The 21,259-nt window shown below is 37.1% G+C and overlaps 1 protein-coding gene across 2 annotated transcripts in view; it reads right to left on the bottom strand.

The window, feature by feature from the left end:
• gpsm1b (G protein signaling modulator 1b) overlaps positions 1-21,259 on the bottom strand; it is a 39,978-nt gene that overhangs the window by 4,257 nt on the left and 14,462 nt on the right. Inside the window, exons 2-12 of one of the 2 annotated variants that reach the window (XM_047372937.1) lie at positions 17,692-17,913; positions 16,286-16,421; positions 15,990-16,132; positions 12,352-12,475; positions 11,385-11,500; positions 11,031-11,186; positions 9,696-9,804; positions 9,482-9,596; positions 7,561-7,631; positions 7,297-7,467; positions 41-197 (exon numbers count right to left, since the gene is read on the bottom strand). In XM_047372937.1, the coding sequence (XP_047228893.1) occupies positions 41-197; positions 7,297-7,467; positions 7,561-7,631; positions 9,482-9,596; positions 9,696-9,804; positions 11,031-11,186; positions 11,385-11,500; positions 12,352-12,475; positions 15,990-16,132; positions 16,286-16,421; positions 17,692-17,913 (1,520 nt within the window). Of the gene's footprint in view, positions 1-40; positions 198-2,755; positions 3,058-7,296; positions 7,468-7,560; positions 7,632-9,481; positions 9,597-9,695; positions 9,805-11,030; positions 11,187-11,384; positions 11,501-12,351; positions 12,476-15,989; positions 16,133-16,285; positions 16,422-17,691; positions 17,914-21,259 lie in introns of those variants that run through there. The other variant, XM_047372938.1, reaches the window with a different exon arrangement.

Below are 21,259 nucleotides of genomic sequence, written 5' to 3'. Positions count from 1 at the left end.
TTTTTTCACAAGGTGCAAAGTGGTCGAATACTCAACCAACCTATTATCTCATTTAGAGATGTGTTGGCAGCACTTTCTTTGTTGTCTCCGTTCTGTGCCTCATCAAGATGGCAGCGCTGATCATCCATGCGGCTGCTCTGGAACTTACTGAGAAGGTCAAAGAAGCAGTCCTCATCGGAGGGGTCGCGGCCCAGTTTCTGAAAGGAAAAAAAACAAACTTTTAACCGGGCTTAGCAAACACAAAGATCATCTTTTTGTCTGATGATCCTGTTAGTAATTCATCTTCTACTTCTTCAACAAAAATTCCCTTTCAGAAATGGTGAATTTAATGTGGAAAATTTCAGTCATTTGCATTTCTTATACAAGGAATTAAGTTGACATGATGTGGGTTACACTTGTGGACTACCTGATGATAGTGTACTGCATTAGATTTCACAAAACAACATCTTATAAATAAATAAGTAAGCTAATCTGTGTATTTAATAATAGCAAAATAAACCGTTATCTCAAAATGGCGGAGCATCCTGATCAAAATTCCTTAGCCAAGGCACCAAATGTGAGAAGAAAATATCAAGAGATATACAGCAGCTGTAGCTGGCAAAGAGGCAACACCATCACTTATACACTGAATGTTGCATTAGGATGGATTTAACTCTCTGGTCAAAAAGACCAACAGCTTTCCCATTTTTTATTCATTGTTAAATATTGGAATGGACCAGTGTGATGTTACTTTATAATAATATTGATTACAAATACCACCATATCAAAGTATTTCCACCAAAACAAAACAACATAATTTGCATACTTTTCTTGATTATTACACTACTGCTTTCTATAACATATTCACTATTATTTTGGTTTTGATACAAAACTTGTGCAAAATACTTGACTAATTGACATTCTGGTCATAGCTTGCTAACTAGTTTTAAAACAGTGTTAAATTAATAAGGGTTATGGGAGTCTTTTCTTCAGCCAGCTGAGGAGCAGTTCACAGCAAAGAATGGGGAAGGGGCAGAACTGATGTGTTCTACACTTTATACATTGAGAATAAACGGTTCTTTCCAAAACCTTCTTTGGCATTTTATAAAACTTTAATTGTAGACGTTGTATGATAGGGTAGATTGGGTCGCTTCCGTCTTACCAGGTAAATTTTAAAAAGTGTGATTTATTATTGCCTGTTTATGTTTATAAACTGTATATTTTACCATTACATTATCACCAGGCCAGTTTCTTTTCCATTTCTACATTAGAAGCCAAAAAAACAAAAAGCAGTGAAAGAGGCACTTTTTATTTTAAGCAGTTTTAGTTAATGTCAGTAAATATTTACCTATCAAAGCTGAATGTATCTGACTCTATAAACATCTAGAAGACAAAACATAACTGGGAAAGAAAACTTGATGGGGTCTTGTTTTTCAAGCTTTGTCTGAGGTCCCTGATATCAGAAATCTCCCCAGTGAAAGTAACAGGAGCTTATAAAGGATATTAGGATGTATTAATAAAAAATACATGTAAATACAAATGCAAGTTGAGCAGAAATTACCTTTATGGATTTAATTTCAAGATGCAGTAATTTGTACTACAAGTATTACAAGATGCTTTACAAATACCTTTTACATAATTGATACATATTGGCTTGTCAAACATTATCTATTTTATTGAACATAAAGATCAGCTTGTCAGAACCTTTGTAAATAAATTATTAATTAAATAGTTATGTACATATCCAGTAATGCCTGGTTCTAACACAAGATGGAGCTTATTATTAAAAAGCCAGTTACTGTTGAAAGGTGAACTGAATCCTGCAGTCCTGTATTGGGTTTTAAACATTGGGAACATTCTCTGATGGTTGTTTGATTTGGTAAGCTACAGCATCTTTCCAGAACAGACACTTTTAGTCATTAACCTAGGTTTGGAGCAGTTGTGGTCACCAACAAAGCAAATGAGATGCATGACCTAAATTACATGCTGTCTACTACAATAAAACCCAAGGGGATGACATGTTCCACCCACATTATGGTGGTGCCAGTGAATATTGTTAGATTATCCAGACTGATAAATTTAGTTAGACAGTGATGATGCATAACTGATTAGTTAGGAAGAATTTTTCAGGAGCTGCACTTAGTAAAAGATAACAGATGCAGCATTACTCCTCTATGCAGAGAAAGCAAGGCTCTGCCAAGTCTGCTGTGAAGAAGCTGGACTAAGTGATCCAATGTCACAAGATACGTTTTTTTCTTTTTGTGGATGAGAACATAGGGCCCTTTCATATCGGTTTTACTTTTTTTCTAAATTCCATGATGCATTTTTCCCAAAATTCTGTTTTCCATTGTTTTTTACAAAGTAAACACATCCGTTAAAAATCAGCAATTGAATAGAAAAAATAACATACATTTTATGATTTTAAAATTATAATTCTATGTTATTGTAAAAATCTTAGTTATCTCTGTGTATTTTTTGTAATACAAATCATGGCAATCACATGCTTATTAAGAAAGTAAAGAAATAGCCCAAGGATTGTCCACTTTAAGGATAGAACTTAAAATTCACACATTGAAATCGCTATTACATGGTCTACAATGCTGTTAGGATTTTGGTTTCCAGTGGTTACCATCTAAATTTTCCAATTATGTGATTCTGAAGGAATAAGTTAGTTACATTCACACATCTACGTCACAAATAAAAAAAAACATATATCCACCTGGTACCCTTCTTACAATGCTGATATTTAAACTCAAAGTAAAATAAAACATCTTACCAGCTGTAGTACTTGTTTATCCTTTATCTCTCATTCCTCTATGAGCACTCTTTCTGTATCACTCTGTACACATGCCTGGCTCACACCTCCCTCTCTCTGCCATAACCGAAATCTCAATACTTCTCTCTTTGCTGCTTTGTTTCACACGACCACCACCCTCCAATTTCTTCAACTCTTCTAGCCCTGTATTTTAGGCCCCTTTTAAACTGCATACTACCTTTCCTCTCCGTTCCTCTTCCTCTCTCTCTTTCCCTCCCACTCTCTATGCAGAACTCCGGCAGGCCATTTTTGTCCTGTTCACCCACTGTGGGAAAACAACTCATTATGGGAAGCTAAGCGTTTGACCCTGTGGGGAGGGTACCAATTCTGCGATCAAGGTCACATTATCAGCTGAGAGGCATAGCTATGGTGGACGAAGGGGAAGGAGGGGAGATGGTGGTTAGGAAAATGTATGCAGGGGGAGTAGTTATGCGAACACTGCTTGCCAACAGCCTATTCCAGCTGGGATCGACTGTGCTGAACTGACGGGAGCCACACATTTTTTGCTCTTTAAAAAGTCTAATCAGGTGCGACTTCTAGCAATTTCTGTCCTGCGTCCTTGACCCCATGGACTCTCTGTGGAACTCGTCACTTCCCACTTTGTGTTGTCCAATTAGTCAAGTAGGCCACAATGACAGAACAAGAGAAAAAAAAAGAGCATGTGATGGTGAAGAGAGAGAGAAAAGAGGGACAGAGAAAAGTAGGAAAAGAAAGCTGTGAAAACAAAGAATGTGAATGACGTTTAGAAAGCAATCTGTAACAGAACAGAGGCCTTGTCCACTTCAACCCCACAGTCTATGGATAGGACATGTTGTGGCCATGAAGGCTGACAGGACTATAAACATGCCAACCACACACTACTTAATATAAAACCTTCAACTTAAGCTGCAAATAAAAACTATGTAGTCATGTGTTTTATGCACAAGGTGGTTAACGATATCATGGTTCACTGATATATGAAACTGTTCTAACTTTCCTTCATCTCATTCCTACAATTTATAGTCCTTTTATTGAAATGTGAGAAAAAGCTTTCCTGCATGTATGTAGCATAGAGTGAAGCTGCCCTTCCCCCGCTTCAGAAATGTTTAGAAATATTTTGGTTTGCGAAAAACAGTCAAGGTGCATAAACGTTAGAAGCACAATCCAACAAAATTCTGCACAATATATACACTTAAAATTAAAAACACTACAACATTTAGCAGGTGTTCATTTTATATTTTTTACAATATTATCATAATTACGATAATCTGCTAAGTACGCACTATTAATAAATGTTAATAATGTTAAAGATAATTTTGTGTGTAAACACTTTGATACCACAAAAGCACAGTATTGTTTTTATTCAAAGTTATCATACTAAGAATCTCATACCAACCATACCTAAAGAGAATAATATACTTATTCAGTATTTAATACAATGTTAAATACTGTAACAATGCCTCCTTATGTTTCCTGGTACTGATATTACCACCGGGAATATAAGCTTTTAGAATTTAAATATAGAACAATCCAATTTTATTTGATCCTACAGTTGATTTAAACAATGTCCTGATATTATCCTATGCACTGAACGGAACAATTAGTATCTTAGTCCCTGACTACACTCAGCTCCAATGAACTGTTGCTGTTCTACTTCTGTACTTTTATGTTTCACTCTCAACAAGTTTTTAAAAATCAGGAGCCAAATTATCAACAAGGCATATGAAAACAGAAAAAAAAGACATGCTAGCATTAGCTTAGCACTTATGCCAATTGCTCTACATGAAAATATCATCATCAGTGGCAAGATATAATTTACGTGTTAAGCCAGAAAAATCTTCCGGTCAGGAAAATATATCTGTTGATGTCAAAAACAAAATAAATACTGCAGCATCATGAATATTTTTTCAAATTATGCTTAGTGATTTCAAAGTCTTTGTCCCAAGAATTAAAAACAGTCCAAAAAACTGGAAATATCCCAATCCCTTCACAAAAACACAGGATGAACTTGGCGAGTGAATCAATGTTGTTTATGACATTTAACAGGTGGAAGAAAGGCAAGACAAGTAAAATGCGCATATAAACATCAGTTGACCCGTTTTCTCCTGTCACTTTCAAGTGGTATGAATAATCAGAAGCAAGTAAGCACGACACTTTACACGAATCATCAGATTAGTTTCAAGTCTTAAGCATATTCTTTCAGCAGGTTTTCTACCTCCTAAATAGTTCTGTTTTTTATCAAGCAGAAAACAATGAAATTTCATTAGCTAGTGTTTAAGATAAACATAACTCCTCTGCAAAAATGTCTAATAATTACATTTCTTTATAAAAGAAAAAAATCTTTTATTGAAATAAGATTGTTAGGGTTTGAAAACTTTTGTAATGTTTATCACTCATGTCTGCTCTAAGTGCTTTTCCCTCCTTACATGCCACAGAAAGGGAGATAGGTCAGAAGAGTGAGTTATGCTTTTATCAGTAACATCTAGGGACTGGTACGAGTCCTCTCTCTCTCTCTCTCTGCTTAAGATCAAGACACATGAACCCTAAACTTCCCCACACACACACACACCCTGAATGTTTGTTGAAACTGTGTGTGAACCAGCATGTATAAATAAAGAGAGAGGGGTGCTAATACTTCGTAGTCTGTACTGCAGAGCTACCCTTGCAAGTAAATTGACTGTATCGTTCTCGCCTCTGAGTTGACTAAATAATACCTAACAAAGATAATTGATGTACTTTTTAAAATATTAAAAACAGCATGTAGTACAACCACGCAATTGTGCAAAACTGAAGAAATCTCAGGTGGACTTTAAATTTGTTTTAAATCAACGCATTGCTTGCCTAAAACCTGTAAAATCTGATAATGGGTACTCTTCAACATCATCAAGAGCAAGATTTCCATCCGAATGCATTTTCTACTTAATTAGGATGAACAATTATAAAGCACACTAGTAGTTTCCATGTTTTTCAGTCCCGTCAGCCAACTGATTACAGCAATTAATATAACAACGAAGCATGTTTAGCTGCTGCAAGAGGCTCCAACTGCTGGGATGGAGCATATTCATTAAACTTTCTGATTCATAGCAAACTGGTAGATGCTCCTAAATGAGAAGATACTGTTATAATGTAGCTAGCATGCACATCCTTAATGAAAATTAACACTTATAGGTTTATGGCTGTAATAATCCCATTTTCTTTTAAAGTGGAATTAAAGAAGATTAAGCAATGTGATACAGTCAACATCTCGGAGGTCTGCTTGGTAGAATTTATCAAGAAATCTGAACCCTGTCTCTGCAAAGATAGGCCCTCAGTGACTGCATTAATGATTTGGCATATTTTAGAAGAAAAGGTGTCACAGAAGTAAACAACTGTTACACATTTACCAGGGCATGAAAACTACTTTAGAGGTATGTCGATTTAAAATTACTTTCCCCCCTGCGGTCAGCAAGATCAGCAAAGAAATAAGTATTTTTACTGTGATTTTAATATACTAAAACTTCAAAAACTAGTGGTTTAATGGCAAATTAAAGATCAAAAGAATAAAATGCTAACCTTAAGCAAGTGCTGGAGATGCAACGGAATTGCCTGATTTTATTCCTGTGAGAACCCAATCAGCGACTGGTTGGTTGTAACTAGAGAAGCTTTAATTTTTTTAATTTATTTATTTTTTAACAGAGGTATGCCATCTCTTTGTTTCGTGTTGCTACTTCAACACTGGGGGGCAGATTTGTTTTGTTACAAGACAAGATTCAGAAAAAATTTTGGCAATCATTTGGACTATTAAAAATAGTCTGATAACCAATTAATGAGCTCTTAGCAATTTAAAGTATAGAAAACATCACAAATATCAAATTAAATTTGAATACATTTTTCTTCCATAACAACAGAGATGAAGTTGCAGCTAAATGTGTTAGTGATCAGAGTCTATTTCTTTAGGTCATCCTTCCAATCCTAGAAAGGAATAGTTATGATTTTTATATCACTTTTAAAAGCAATAAAAGGTTGATATTCCCACATGTTTTTATCTGTACTTGCGCTGCAAGAGAGTGTTTGATTATGTCTAGGAATGCTAGTCTGGAAGCAAAGCATCAAAAGTTATAGGAATAAGGTGGCAAATGACCACTGATCATTACAGAAAGGCTCCTTGAAGCTCTTTTATAGATACAAAAAGTGAATGAATAAAGAATCTAAAAGAAGGGCAAATTTGAGATTTGCTGATAGAGTTTTTGCAGATTTTCAGTAAGGCAGAGAGGGAAAGAATGAATAGCTTTAAAACATAATTTAATTTAGTGTAAATATTTGTTAAGTTAGTTAAACTTTAATTCACAGAAAATAGAGATCTGGTAGAGGAATAAAAGTATATTGGTGTTCAGAGTTTTTAAAGAGTAATTGGAACCTTTACAAAAAAATCGGTGATCGGAAACCAGCCACAAAATCCCTGAACGGTGGATCTGCAGCTAGTTCAGCAAGCATGGATTTCAAGAATAATAACATAATAAAACAGCAACGGTACAGCTACTTACAGACACTGTAGGCGTAACCTGAACAGTGATATCATCTGTGTCTACAGGGGAGTCCAACCAGGGCCTTTCATCAGATGACTGACTGTCAGAGTAGCCTTTTCTTTTCCCAGGTTGTGACAGCTGATTCCTGGATCTTCTTTGTATATTTTCCAAGTTTTGGTTGTCACCGTTCTGTAGTAATTGAGCAGATGTTAGAGACTGATAAATGAGCAAAAGCAACAAAACATCTTGTAGCAACAAAGCACGCAAGATTAGACATATCACCTTATCTGTAGGGTACTTCCATAGTTCTACACTGTCCATGCTGTTTCTCTTGGTGATTTTAGGTCTTGCTCCTGCATAAAAAGTTACGTAAATAAGCGTTACATCACAGCTCAGATGTGATACTTCACAACATTAGAAACCCACACCAACTTAAATGAACCAACTTAAAGCTAAAAGTTGCCATCTGTTTATCCTTTTTTCCTCCCAGACAGTAATTCCAGCAGTGGTCTCATGATGATCAACGTGGCTATAAGGCAGACAACCAGACAAACAAACTGAAAAAAGCATCTGTTTGCCAAGCTATGATTTCACAGCTAGAAATATTCGACACGGGGGTGAGTATCAACCCTGAGGAGGGTTCAAGAAGTTGGACATTATACAGATCAGGCAGGCTAAACATATTTCTCAGCTTCTGCATACTTTTTAGGAGGCTCAAATGCCCACATTTGTGAGACTTGGATTATTTGATAAGAAAAGTTATCTTTACCCTTGGTGTGATACATCACACAGACACAATCTCATGATAAGTTAGTTTTACACTTCGAAAAAAAAGAGCAATTCATGTACATATATAACATAGTGGTTAACTGCGCAAAGAGCAAAACCAAAAGGTGATGACGTGAAATTCGGAGTGGAAAATGTGTGTTTATTAACAACAAAGTCTTAACCTGTGTTAAAAGGATCTGTTTCTAATTTTATTTAGTTTGCCTTTACAGATATAATCCCAATTTGCTCAACCACAGAATAAAGAAAACAGACAAGTGCTTTTTTGTTACTCTCAAAACACACAACACATTGGCTTATCAAACTAAAAGCAACTTGCCATAACCTTTCCTACTTGAGGAAGTTTCTGATCAGTGGTTCAAAATCAGAAAAGCAGAGATGCACAGAAAAATCGGTTGTTGACCAGTTTGGTCATTCCTTACCACTGACCGGTCAGTCAGAAACTCAAATATCCAACATTATTTCCAATTAGTGAACGCACCATACACAAGTACAACCAGTTCACACAAACAATAACACAGAAATTGCTACTGTGGGAAGAAGACTCAATGTTAGCCGTTTTCTAGTATTGTGAGGCGTTTAAAAATTAAGCCAAAGAAAGCATAGACAAAAGAAACTATTTAAAAGGAAACACTGTTTTCCATGACATGTTGAGAAATTACCGCAGTTTAATTCTGGAGAGGAACACTAAGCAAAACTCAGCAGGTAACAGGAAGGCTGAATGTGGTATAGAAGCACATATATTTCATATGTTTTAACCTTTTTCATATGCATTTGGAAATGTTAAATACCTCATAGAAATTTCACAGTTAAAGTATGGATCTACATTCTTTAGGTAGCTCATATGGAAACTGCTGCTTTAGTAAAACTACCACTGCTGATCATCAAAATAAGATGCTGAAGACCCAGTTTTACAATGACTGCTCCAGCATAGAGGACATGAAACAAGCTACGTTAATAATAGAAATAAACAAATAGCACTTAAGGTAGAAAAAGGAAAGGAAAAAACATTTTCAATGCTCTTCTCTCATTTTCCTCTATTATAGTTCATAAAGAGAAATTTGTATCAGCAGGTTGAGGATGCTGATTTTCGGATACAAGATTCTAATTAGTGCACTGAAAAGGACTGAACATATTAACTCATTATTAAAAAAGACAAAGTAGGAAACAAGTATAGGTATGACTCAACACATTTTAAATTAATAATCAAAAGAGCAGCTACAAAACATATTTTACATGTTACATTGTAGTCTTTTCAAATGCAAAAAACAGCTTTTAGCACTACTTAATGAAAGAGACTGGCCACAAAAATTTCAAGTTTCCTTAAAACCGTAAGAAATAAAAATTGGAAACAGGAACCAGCAACGACCATCTATAAAGTCTTAAAAAATTTAGTAATCCACTTTTTAGATGTTACCTTGCATCTCAAACTCTGAACTGGAGGGAGAAAGATCACTCTCATTGACTCCTAAAGCCTCCATCAGCTGCTCCACATTCATCCTGGCTGTTAGCTCCCCATTTCTATCTCCAATCTGAGGATAACAAAGAGGCAGAAAAACAGAGGTAAACACATGGGGTCAGAGAAAACAAACTTCACATTTTATTGAATTGCTGATGTTAAAATATCTCACTTCTCTTGAGATGTCTAGGTGTTTTCGGGCATAATGGAGGGCTTGTTTATGGTTTCCTAAAGACACGTATGCATTTCCAAGACTCCAGCAGGCACGACCCTCGCCGACCCTATTTGAAAAATTACCAGACAAATGCTTTAGTCGTAGTCAACTTAAAAGCAATTTTTAATAATCCTAACTTGATGTTTTTGTGTTATAAGACATGTTACAAAATTAAATACTGATTATTAGTTCTTACAAAAAAAAAAAACTTGCAAACTTCTGGTCAGCTGGCTAAAAGGAGGCCCCAACGTTTTTTCTGATTTTTGCCATGAAAAGGCAAATTCTATTGATATTTCCAATTGTGAGAAAACCCAAGAAGAAATGGTGTGTGAGCAGTCTACCGCCTGTAAGGGACAAGTCACTTAGGTGCCCTTCAGGTACAGCACATTAAGTTTGAATAAGTCAATATGGGGGCTACATATGTTGGCAAATTCTGAAGTTTTTGTCCAATCAGAGCTGACAAAATTTGCTCTATCAACCATGTCTTTTGTAATGTTCCCCATTACTGTTGTAGCCAAACTTTTATTTTGAAGGAGAGAGACCTTTAAAAACACAAGAAGCAAATGAAAAACAGTATGTCAATGTGATTAAGTACAGTTGCTCTGCACAGAGGATGAACGAAAAGACGCAGCTGTTTCTTCCATTGTTTACATTTGATCTTGCCACTTCTGGTGCAAAATTCAGTCAGTCACACTAAGCGACATAAAAGTTGGATGAGATGACACAAGACCATTCTGACAGATGTTTTGAAAAACCATGAGATCTGATTTAGGACCACATATGAAAGTGGTGTGGGTCGAATTCAAAGAAAACATTTAATATGATTATTATATTATGATTATATTAAAAAAGTATAATATACATAAAAAGTTATGGGTCTCATTATGGACAAAACGTTCAATTTGTACCACTTTTACCTGCGGCCTAAATTTTGACTAACCCTTCTCCAGGCATATATGGCTAAGGATTAGATTGAGCTGGCAGCAGACTCAGTGAGCTAGAAGCAGGTATGTCTGAAAAGCACTTTGTGTCCTGTTTTACTCTTGTTTGCATTTTCAACACTGCAAACAGTGAACCTACTTGCATATCATTTTGTAGCCATGTCTATTGAAACAACCATAGAGCATTCCATTAAACATGACGCCTTACTTGCTTCGTTTAGATCTTTGGTTGGTATTATACTTTTTTATGTTAATGTGATAGTATAAGAACCTACTATTGTTTATCCTTTAATTGTGTGTATAAACCAAATAAATGTATTAATGATACCTGATGTTACGATTCTTACTCTACCTGTCATTTAGTTCTTGGGCTATACACAGATGTTTCAGGTGATAGTCTACAGCCCTCTCATACTGTTGCAGTAGCGTGTAGGTGTTTCCCAGACTGTAACACGCTTGAGCCTCCATCACTTGGTCTCTCAGCTGCCGGGACAGCTGTAGAGTTTTTCTATGAGAGAATAAAAAAAACTTGAAGATGCTAATAAACCATGATTAAAGAGATGGATATACACCAATACAATAATAGCAAAATGGCTCCAATGGTCTTCCTTTAGCTTTCAATAAGTTGGAACATGCATCAGGATTAATTGAGTTTCACTTTGACATTCCTCCACTAGATAGATGTCAGACTACAAATTTTCTTCACCTGTAGTATTCTGTGGCCGAGTTGAACTGTCCCAGGAAAATCAGGGCATTTCCAAGATTACTGTAAGCTCGACGTTCAGCTGCTTTGTCCCCAAACTCTTTGGCAATGGATAACCGCTGTAAATGACAGAATCACTAGAGTAAAAACCATGATTTCAATACTTTTATTTTTTCTTACCAATAGTAAAAAGTTTAGTCCTAATATTAATATGCTTTACCTGACCACATTCTATTGATAGAGCACATAAGTAAAAGTAGCTCAACTATTAAGTTCTGTTGGGCCCCTTCCTTCAAGCTAATAAAATAGGTTTTTGCAGCACCAGTGCATCAAATCACCCCTTTATTTTGTTTTACAGGCACCATGTTCCACTTTTCTGCACACTTATAGATTTGTAATAGGAAAGGGAGGAGAGACTGGCATCTCACAAAAGGAAAGAAAAGGTTTAAAATGATGAGTGACATGAAAACAAGGCAGGGGTAACTGAGCGACACTTTGCAATGAATCATCACAAAACCAATTTCAGTAAGTGGAACACCTGCATGCGAAGACAGATTTTGCTTATTCGCCTATTCCCTTTAACTTAAACAAAACATGCAAATGATGAATTAAATAAAAAATTACACAAGAATCATTCCCCTTTTCTTCTGGAAGATCGACATGGGGGTTTGTCTTGTTTAAACGTCACTTTGGCTAAAATTTTACATGCAAAGTACCTTGACTCATCACTTTGTCTCTCGGCAAAAAGGAAACTCAAACATCTCTGTTCTTTGGGTAAATCTATGTGTTTTATAAAATGGAGCTAATAACCCCTGTGACATAAACAGATTTAATACTAACCAAAGCCTAAAAACACATTAAACAAGAACATGAAATCACAGAGTTGGCAACGTGATCTAAACTGCTACTGTTTCCATGTATGAGGCTAACAATTCCTAGTGGGCTTTGTGATGATTATTGGACCTCTCACCTGACGGTGAAACTTAATAGCTTCCACAAAGTTCCCCAGGAGGTAGTGAGTATTTCCCAGGTTCCCGTATGCTCTCCCCTGAGCAGCTCGATCACCAAGTTCTTTCACCAAACACAAGTTCATCCTGCAGCGATAAGCACAAACATTACTCAAACTATAAAATTGACAGCTTTTATGGCCAAACACTTCATTTTAAATTCAGACCACAGGACACGTCTCTAAAAATTAAAGTATTTCTCCCCAAGTGCCTTTGCAAACTGTGATCTGGCCTTTTATGTTGTTTTTGAAAGTAATGGTTTCCTCCCGTCCGAGTGACGTTGCAGCCCATGTTGGTCCATGACTTTTTTCACTGCGGAAGACGACTTTTCACAAGGTTTTATGATTTTGTTCAGAGGTTGATTTATATATTTAACTCAAAAAACATGTACATCTCTTGAACACACAACCCATCTCCTTCTTTACCAGTATGATGGCTAGACATCCCCATGCTGTTCATACTCATACATAAATCATTTGAGCAGGAAGAAATTTAACTCCAGAAATTGCACAGGATAAACTAGTTTTTTGGAGATCAACAATTCTCCACCAGTATAGTTCCAGTTAATGCAAGTGTTGTGAAATAAGCTATAATAAAATTGCAGTCATGACATAATTCTGAGCGCAGAGTAGCGTTCAGAATTGTTGTCTGAGTGCCAAGAAATTACCCAACAGATTTACTTTCACAAGCAGAGCATCACAGCTAATGTTTTAAAAGAAACTTTATTATAAACTTCTTTGGGAATATTTCAATTGTTACGGACACGGAGACTGAAATGAAAAGGAAAAAAGAAGCTCGAAAAAGAGAAAGATGTGGCAAAAGGGAAAAAGGGGAGAAAAGGAGGAAAAAGTGGAGAGAAAGAAGGACGAAGAGTATTCAAGATTACACCCTGCTTGCTTATACACCTGCAGCTGTTTCTTTTTTTTTTAACAAAATGGTACACAGTACTTCATTCATTCATTCATTTTCTACCGCTTATTCCATAGTGGGTCATGGGAGAGCTGGTGCCTATCTCCAGCAGTCACGGTACTTATGAATGTAAAATGGACTTGGTGAGAGGTGCAGACCAATATAGAACATCTGTGTATCTGTCAACACCTGAAGCTTAACACCTGTGAGTATGAGTGTGGACGCGCTTTTGTATACAAGGTTTCTCCACAAAAATATGCAATAGCGAGTGTGAGGACCCACAGACCTGCCCCATGGTCCCTGGACGGACACTGATGAGATCCGAGCGACAGACATCCAAAGGCCCCCCAAAGCACAGGAACCCCACCAGAGAAGAGCAGAGGAGAGTCCCAGGGGAACCACCCAGCAGCAACAGTGCAGAAACCCCAGGGAGCCGCAGTGACAAGCCCACAGGCCCCGCCGGCAGCCGTCCACGCCCGAGCAGATCCAGCCATGGACCCAGAGACCCAAGACCCCGGGACACACCGCCCCCCAAGCAGAGGCCCGACAGAGCCCAGGGGGCCAGGCCACGGCAAGCAGCCACCGGGAGTGAGCCAGCACACACCAAAGCACCCAGCCCCGGACACCGAGAACCACAAGTACACCAGCGGGCAGAGACTCCAACCACCGGCAGGTAGTGTGGCGGGGAGGAAATAGGCCCTCCCATAATATGGGAGGGCCTAAACTGATCCAGGAGAGGGAGCAGTCCAACAAGGACACCGATATCGAACACATGCCCCCGAACCCAAACGCCATGAATCCCCTCCCCAACAGGGGCACACCACCACAGGTGAACTCCATAGCCGAGAAGCCGATGAAGCCACACCCACACCCACAGCCCCGCTCTAAGCACCCCCGCCGCACCCCGCTCCCCCAACACACAGCGCGCCGCAACGGCAAGGCCGGGCCCCGTGCAACGCCATCCCCGCCCACTAGTGCAATAGTGGGCGGGGGTTAATGTTCTTTTTTAATATAATTGCTACCGACATTAAGGGTACTAAATAAGGATTCTTCATAAAATCAAGAACATTAAAGAGAACCTTGAGCATCCTCTTCATGATTCTCAGGGTCTACTCCACTGTCTACACATCTTCCATTTTAAATAAATATTTGCTCATGATTAGGCAGTCAATGTATCAATTCCCTGTACTTCCGGACTGATCATGTATTTTTTTTTTTTTTATATAATACATAAAATTTTTACTAAAGACATTTTTCTGTTTGTGCTGTAGATATGTGTTTATCTAATTGTATGATGGCAAAATAAATATAAGTGTGTTACTCAGTGTTTAGTAGTTATTGTAAATAAATCAAGCAGTTGTAAAGCAACAACACTGACCTGACAGGTTGGTAAACAGTTTAATGTAAAATAATGATTTAAACTTTTCCTGTTTATGGATCCAGTGCAACATAGAAATAATGGAAGAACTTAATCAACTATAAATCTCTAAAGCTGCTCATCATCTATTATCATTTGTTATTTGAAAGAAAAAAAATTATGTATTAGCTAAGAGTTTTTTTTAAAAGGGAGTAAAGCAGTAATGCCATCTGCTGGACTGAATGTGAAGTGCAGTTTTCATCACAACCTCCCCATATGTCATTAGGCTAATAAATAAAAGGTCCGTGGCCTTTCTGAGTAATAGAAATAGAAGGCACCCATATTCCCCAAGATTCCTTTAACCAGAGTAAAACAAATCCTGGGGCTTTCGTGTAAAAGGGACCAAGTACAGCACTCTATACAGCTGTCAACAAACTATCACTGGATCAAGGATGGTTTGGCTCAGGGTGTTTAAAACGCCTACACAGCTCCTGGATGTAATTTAACTTAAAGAAAATGGCATTTGAGATGTGTACAATAGTGACTGAATGTTTGCTGATTTTGTCTTTGGCCCAAAACAAATTAATTTAAATTAAGAAAAGAAAGATAGAAGAGTTTAGGCTAATCAAGAAAGAAATTGACTCGGGTTAATCTAAAACTGGTTGACAATATAGGCTGAATTTGCTTGTGATTCTGGCAAAACATCAGTAGACATTCTGACTCTCCGTTTCCCAAATAACAGCCTGTCTTACATTACTATGTCTTTATTTGCATGGAGTAGGTAAATCAGATCTAGTCACTCAGGATGGATTTAATGTAATTTCTATGACAAGAGGGCCTAGATAGGACTTTTTTTAGTTGGAGCCTCTGTGGAGAATTTATGAGCAGTCAGTATCTATCCTCCACTCTTTTGCATGAGATGGTAATTGACATACACATCTCGTTACATTTACACTGAAGACAACGTATCTAAAATTATTTTAGATAGTTACTACTTGTATGCTTAAAATGTTTCTTTCTGCTAACTTTTGCCTTTTCTTTTTTCACGAGGAATGGCCATACTTGTACCTGAAAAGCTTTAAAAGTGTGCAAATGTCAAAATAATCAGTTATTTATTACAAATAAGGTACTGGCTGCTACAGTTTAAGGTTAAATAACTGAAAGAAAATAAGAAAATTACACACATATACCCAAAATCCTACAATTATAAAATTGTTAGAACAGGTATATTTTCCTTATACTAATTTTATCTTCACAAATTTCATCCTTTACAATTTAGTGTGTGATACATTGTGTAGATTAAAGTGTTGGATGTGTTATGTTATTGATACATACTCATAAAACCCTGTAGCCTTCTGCAATGTCTCTCTGATATCAGAAGGCAGCTCGCCTGGTTCCTGGGTGCAGCCCCACAGTTGCTGTTTGCCCTTTGCATGCAACACATTCCCAATGTTGTACAGTGCTCTCGCCTCTCCAACCTACAGCAGTAAAGAGTAAAGAAAGACATGTTGGAGCACCAACAATATGTGTGAATACTGAGCTTGTTTCAGTCATTTTCATTATAGTGAAGGACTGTTTGGATAATTATGTGTATGGATCGTCGCTGATCAGCATATCTTGCAACACTTTACCTTGTCTCCCTGTTCTTGAGAAATATCCAGATGCCTTTGGCAGCAGACAACAGCCTCGTCAAAGCGCCCCAACACTTTTAAAGTGTTACCAAGGTTACCACTAGCTTTTCCTTCTCCAATTTTGTCTCCTATGGTTCTGAGAAATAAAAAAAATGTTTGCACTTAAAGCATGGGACCAAATAACCCCCTTACATTAATCAGCAAATCAAAAAAATTGTATTAAGGTATTTAAATGGGGTTCATTAGGGATATGCTGTATGCAATTTATCTGCTTACTTCCTGGGATCAAGTCCCGGTGTTCCAGGTGGGACAATACGGCAAAAAGGTAAACCTCCCAGTAACATTTAATTACTTCCCTGCTGCAGTAACAGCTGTGGTTATTGTAGGGGACCAGATTACTAACAAGTTAAATATCCTGCTTGCAGTTGTTATCTTTTACTATACAAAAAGACTCTATACTGTCCAATTCAATGTCAGTAACTTAAACGTTTTGATTTTCTCCTCATGTTTGACCATGTAAAAAAGATCTCTATAAAGAGAGACCCAAAATCACCTTGGATGCCAGATTAATTCGTGACTGGATGAACTAAAGACAATGCGATGTAATATGGACTCTATTCTGGGACTGTTTTAATGGAAAATAAATGAATTAAGAACATATAAGACACAATGAATGAATGAATGGAGTTATGAAGGAAGAAAGGACAAAAAATAAAAGAGCTTTAGGACATGAAGAAAGAATTGAGAGGACAGAAGAACACAAATAGAAGAGATCGGAAGGAAGGAAGAAAGGACAAGGAAGATAGGCAGACAATAGGAAGGAAAGAAAGAATAGACAGAAGGACTGAAAAACATGAGAAAAGAAGGACACAAGGTAGGAAGTAAAGAATGAAGGAGATGCCAGGGGAGGAAGGAAGGACACAAGGAAAAAAGCACAGAGAGAAGGACAACATTTCCACAATGGGATAGGGAATAAGTCTGGAATTAAATATAATCTTATTTTCTTTTTCCACACTTATACATTCTTCAAAAGTACTGAAATCAAGTTTCATACTTTTCCAGATTGCGCAGTCACCCTGAGGGCACAATCATCCATGAGCCAGTAATCAGCACAAAGACATTCAAAGAAAGAACAAGCTGCAGTGATGGGAACGGTATTATGCAACTTTTACCTGCACACTCACCATTCTCTTTTGTACCAAATGAAACATGTCTGAACAAAAAGTATCGAGAAATGTATACGGTTCATGAATCTAACTACTAAAGCACTCCTTTTTTACTTTTTATAAAAGGCTGACTGTATTGCATGATTTAAACAAGCAGTTTTTGTTTATTTTGTCAATAATGTACAGAATGCAAATTTACACACATCTAAAACCTGTAAATCTCAGAGACCAAGTGTTCACCTGGCCAGGGTAAGGTCATGTTTGTGGTATTCCAGGGCTTTTCCATACTCCTTGAGGTAGAAGTAGGCATTGCCAAGTTGGCTGTAGATGGCACTGAGGGTCTTCAAGTCTTCTGTGCCAACTTGCACGGCTGCTTCAAAAAACGCTGTTCCTCCTTTAAAGTCTCCTGCCTTGCAAAGCCGCTCACCTTCCAAGGCCAACTCCAAACAAGAGGCTTCCATCCTGAAAAATACACAAAAGAAATGGAGTCAGTCCAAATATATCTGTACTACATGTACACTGTAACAGATTAACATTTACAGCAACACAGGTGCTATTAAAGTGGATGTGCAACATCTTAAACTGGTAGTATCACCATGAAAACGGTTTCTGCAGCCATTTCTATGGACTGTTGCCTTAGCAACGCAGTCTAAGTTCAAAGCGTAGCACCTTGAGAAGATGTTGCACTTTTCATTCATCACTGCTTGCATCAGTTTAATTTCTGAAGACACACGGCCCTCTAGCATTAATCGTCTATTACAAAGTATAGTAATGAATCCATATAATAATCCGTATAATTCCTTGCACAGAAGGCATAGGTGCTGTAGTGGACATGATATTATCAGAACCACTTGCATTTTTTAAAAACACTTGTTGTAGACAGAAGGTAGAAAACCCCAGAATATTGGAATAATTGAGGATAGGGATGTCCTGGCTACCCATATCAAGGTATACTGAAGTTTTAAAAAGTTACAGTTTCAAACCTATACAAACTTTTGTCAGTCTGTTTTTATGGTGTAAAGTGTTTTAATGGGATGCTAGAGAAAGTACTGAAGTCATCGTAGTTTTCTCAGTTTGTATAGAACATAGAGTAATGCAGCACTGCCCCTTGGCCATTTGTTGGTGGTCAGCTGGCTGAAAGGAGGCTTCTACACTTTCCTTGCTTCTAAGAAAGACTGATTTGAATTTACATAAATCTAAATCATTATCATTGTAAAAAACACTGTCATGATGTGGCAACCAAAAGAGCACCACCCATCACTCTTAGTAAGGTAATGCTGATCTGTTATTTAGACAGTCAGAAAATTTGTTGCCTTCAGTTTTAAATAAAAGTAATTGCATTTGTTTGGTGGCATTTTACTCATTGTTATCATCATATCTTGAAAATCCAAGACTGTGTAATCCAAAATTTATATTTAAAAAGAATACTCAATTTAGATTTCCTCTACTTGTCCAAATAATAAATCAGAGTGCCTGATGTGAATCGAAATCTTGCTTGAAATGGGTGAAGATCACCCCATCTGTATTAAGACAATACAGTTTTCTAGCAGTACCTGTGTTTTTGCTTGGTTCGCATCTTATCCACATACACCTGAAGCTCCAAGCGCAAAGGCTTTAGCATAGACTGGGGTCGGGCTCCATGGTGGACCAGTCTGCACACAGCCCTTTCTGCTCCAGTCAGAGGACAAGGCTCCACTGCCATGAGGGTAATGTTTAAGAAAAGTTCCAACAAAAAAGCTTATATAAAAACAGAAAAAAACCCTCAGCCGTCCTTCAATCCCACACAGTCTTTTAAATTGCTCCACCAAACTCCAGAAAGCTGTAAAATATCCAGCAAATGTGCCGACATTCAAAGTGAAAGTTATAACCCCAATCCAAGAACAATAAAAAAAACATCCACTTTAGAAACTGAATAGCTCCAATACTAAAGCCAAAACAGCCAACAGGGAACCATTTTAAATTTCACAAAAGAGCAGCATCAGATATAAATGGATTCCTTTCCAAAGACAAAATGATTTAAAAATCTTCAAATGAAAAGTTTTTGTCTAATAAAAAGTTGTCCATTGGCGTTATTTCCATTGCTACTATCCTTGAAATGAAGCCTCTTCTGTAACTCTCTTTATCGTAAAACAAAGGACGCTCTGGGTTACAATGGAGATGCACTCATTTATGCCACAGCTAAAGCAATACTTTTAAACTTGCCCACTCGTAGCCAGAGAAAAGAAATGAGAGGAACAGGGCTAATCCTGTGACCGGCACCTTCTTAATAGAGTTCATACAGTGAAGTGAGTGGCCCAAATTAATCCATCCATCTGCTGACACTAGCACAAACATAATTAGGTCAACAGCAAAGAAAGATTAAGACTGTGACTAAGGACCCATTAAATAAATACATTGTGGCAAAATTAAAAAAGAAAAATAGGATGTTATCAGGTTTTAAGTAGATGTTTAGATGCAGATGTATTACATTATGCCAAAACTTAAAGTTCTAACACAGCAGAACAGAAATAACTCAGAATAAAAGGCCTTAACAATGCATGGCTTACATCTAATTTGTCAAAAATACTCCATGAGCAAAATAAGATGTGGGCTAAATCAAGAAAACCCGATTGGCTTGACTTCAGAAAACTTCTAAATGTTACAACAGTTGCCATTAGAAACACAAAGGCCAAAGATTTTAATTGAAACATCAAAAAAACTCAACAACCAAAACAAGTTTTGGAAAATCATCAAGTCCCTAAAAGAAGAAGCGAGTAACTCGGAGCTTCCACCATGTATTGTTTAGTATTCAACTGTATTTAAAGTTAAAACTGAAATGCTTCTTGTACACCTTTTATTTCCACAGGTTCTTTTTTCAGTTCTGCTATTGTTCCACAAACCTCGCCTCCTGTTTGTCCAGACAGTCAGGTCTACATTACATCCTGCATTTAAATATATATTTTATTGCACCACTTTTATTTTATAGTTTTAGGAAAAAGCATAGCACTACTACATCAACAATAAAAGTAGTAAATTTTGTTTTTGTTTTTACTTTTTAGCTAATAGATATCACCCTGCGGCACCTTTGTGGATTAATCAAAAACCTTTAAGACAGTCGATCACAATATTCTGAAATAGAGGCTTATAAATATTGAGCTACCAGGAGAAATGGCAAGTTTGCTAAATATTTGATATATAGATCTTAACTTAGTTGAGCTAAATGTAAACTCTGCCCCTCTCAATGTATCTGGTGGTGTACCTCAGGGATCAGTACTGAGTCAGTCACTTTATATTAGCGGTCTGGATTAGAATATTCATGATGCAATGTTTCTTTTCTATGCAGGTGACATTTATTATGATGCTACTACAAACCAGAACACTCAGCTTCCTATATTGACCCTTTGAGGTTGCTCCAAACAACTTGAATTGCTTAAAGTTGGTTCTAATTAGGGATGCACCGATTGAGCCCTGATTTCCTTAATTTTGGGAGATTGGTGATTGGCCGAAACTTACATGTGAAACCGATCTCATCCACCGATATTATCTACTTGTCTAACCTGTTGCGCAAATTGTTTCTTTTTAAAATGTGAAAAATTAAAGACTAAAGGAACTGCAATGCTCTAAACTTTTCATTTGTTTGAGAGCACCACATTATGTGCAGTTAAAACAAGTTTGTATTGTTTTACAGGTATTGTTCTATGTTTTTCAATAAATGAAGATTGGAACATTGAAGGTCTATTGTGACCTTTACACCCGACAGTGTCAGTTATAAAAATAAATAAATAAATAAGTTGGTATCGGCCAAAATCGGAATCGGCAGGTCAGGCTT

The sequence above is a fragment of the Girardinichthys multiradiatus genome, chromosome 8, assembly GCF_021462225.1.
Source record: "Girardinichthys multiradiatus isolate DD_20200921_A chromosome 8, DD_fGirMul_XY1, whole genome shotgun sequence".
Taxonomy (NCBI): Eukaryota; Metazoa; Chordata; class Actinopteri; order Cyprinodontiformes; family Goodeidae; genus Girardinichthys; species Girardinichthys multiradiatus.
The sequence above is the reverse complement of the archived record's forward strand: the minus strand, read 5'-3'. Positions and strand labels throughout refer to the sequence as shown.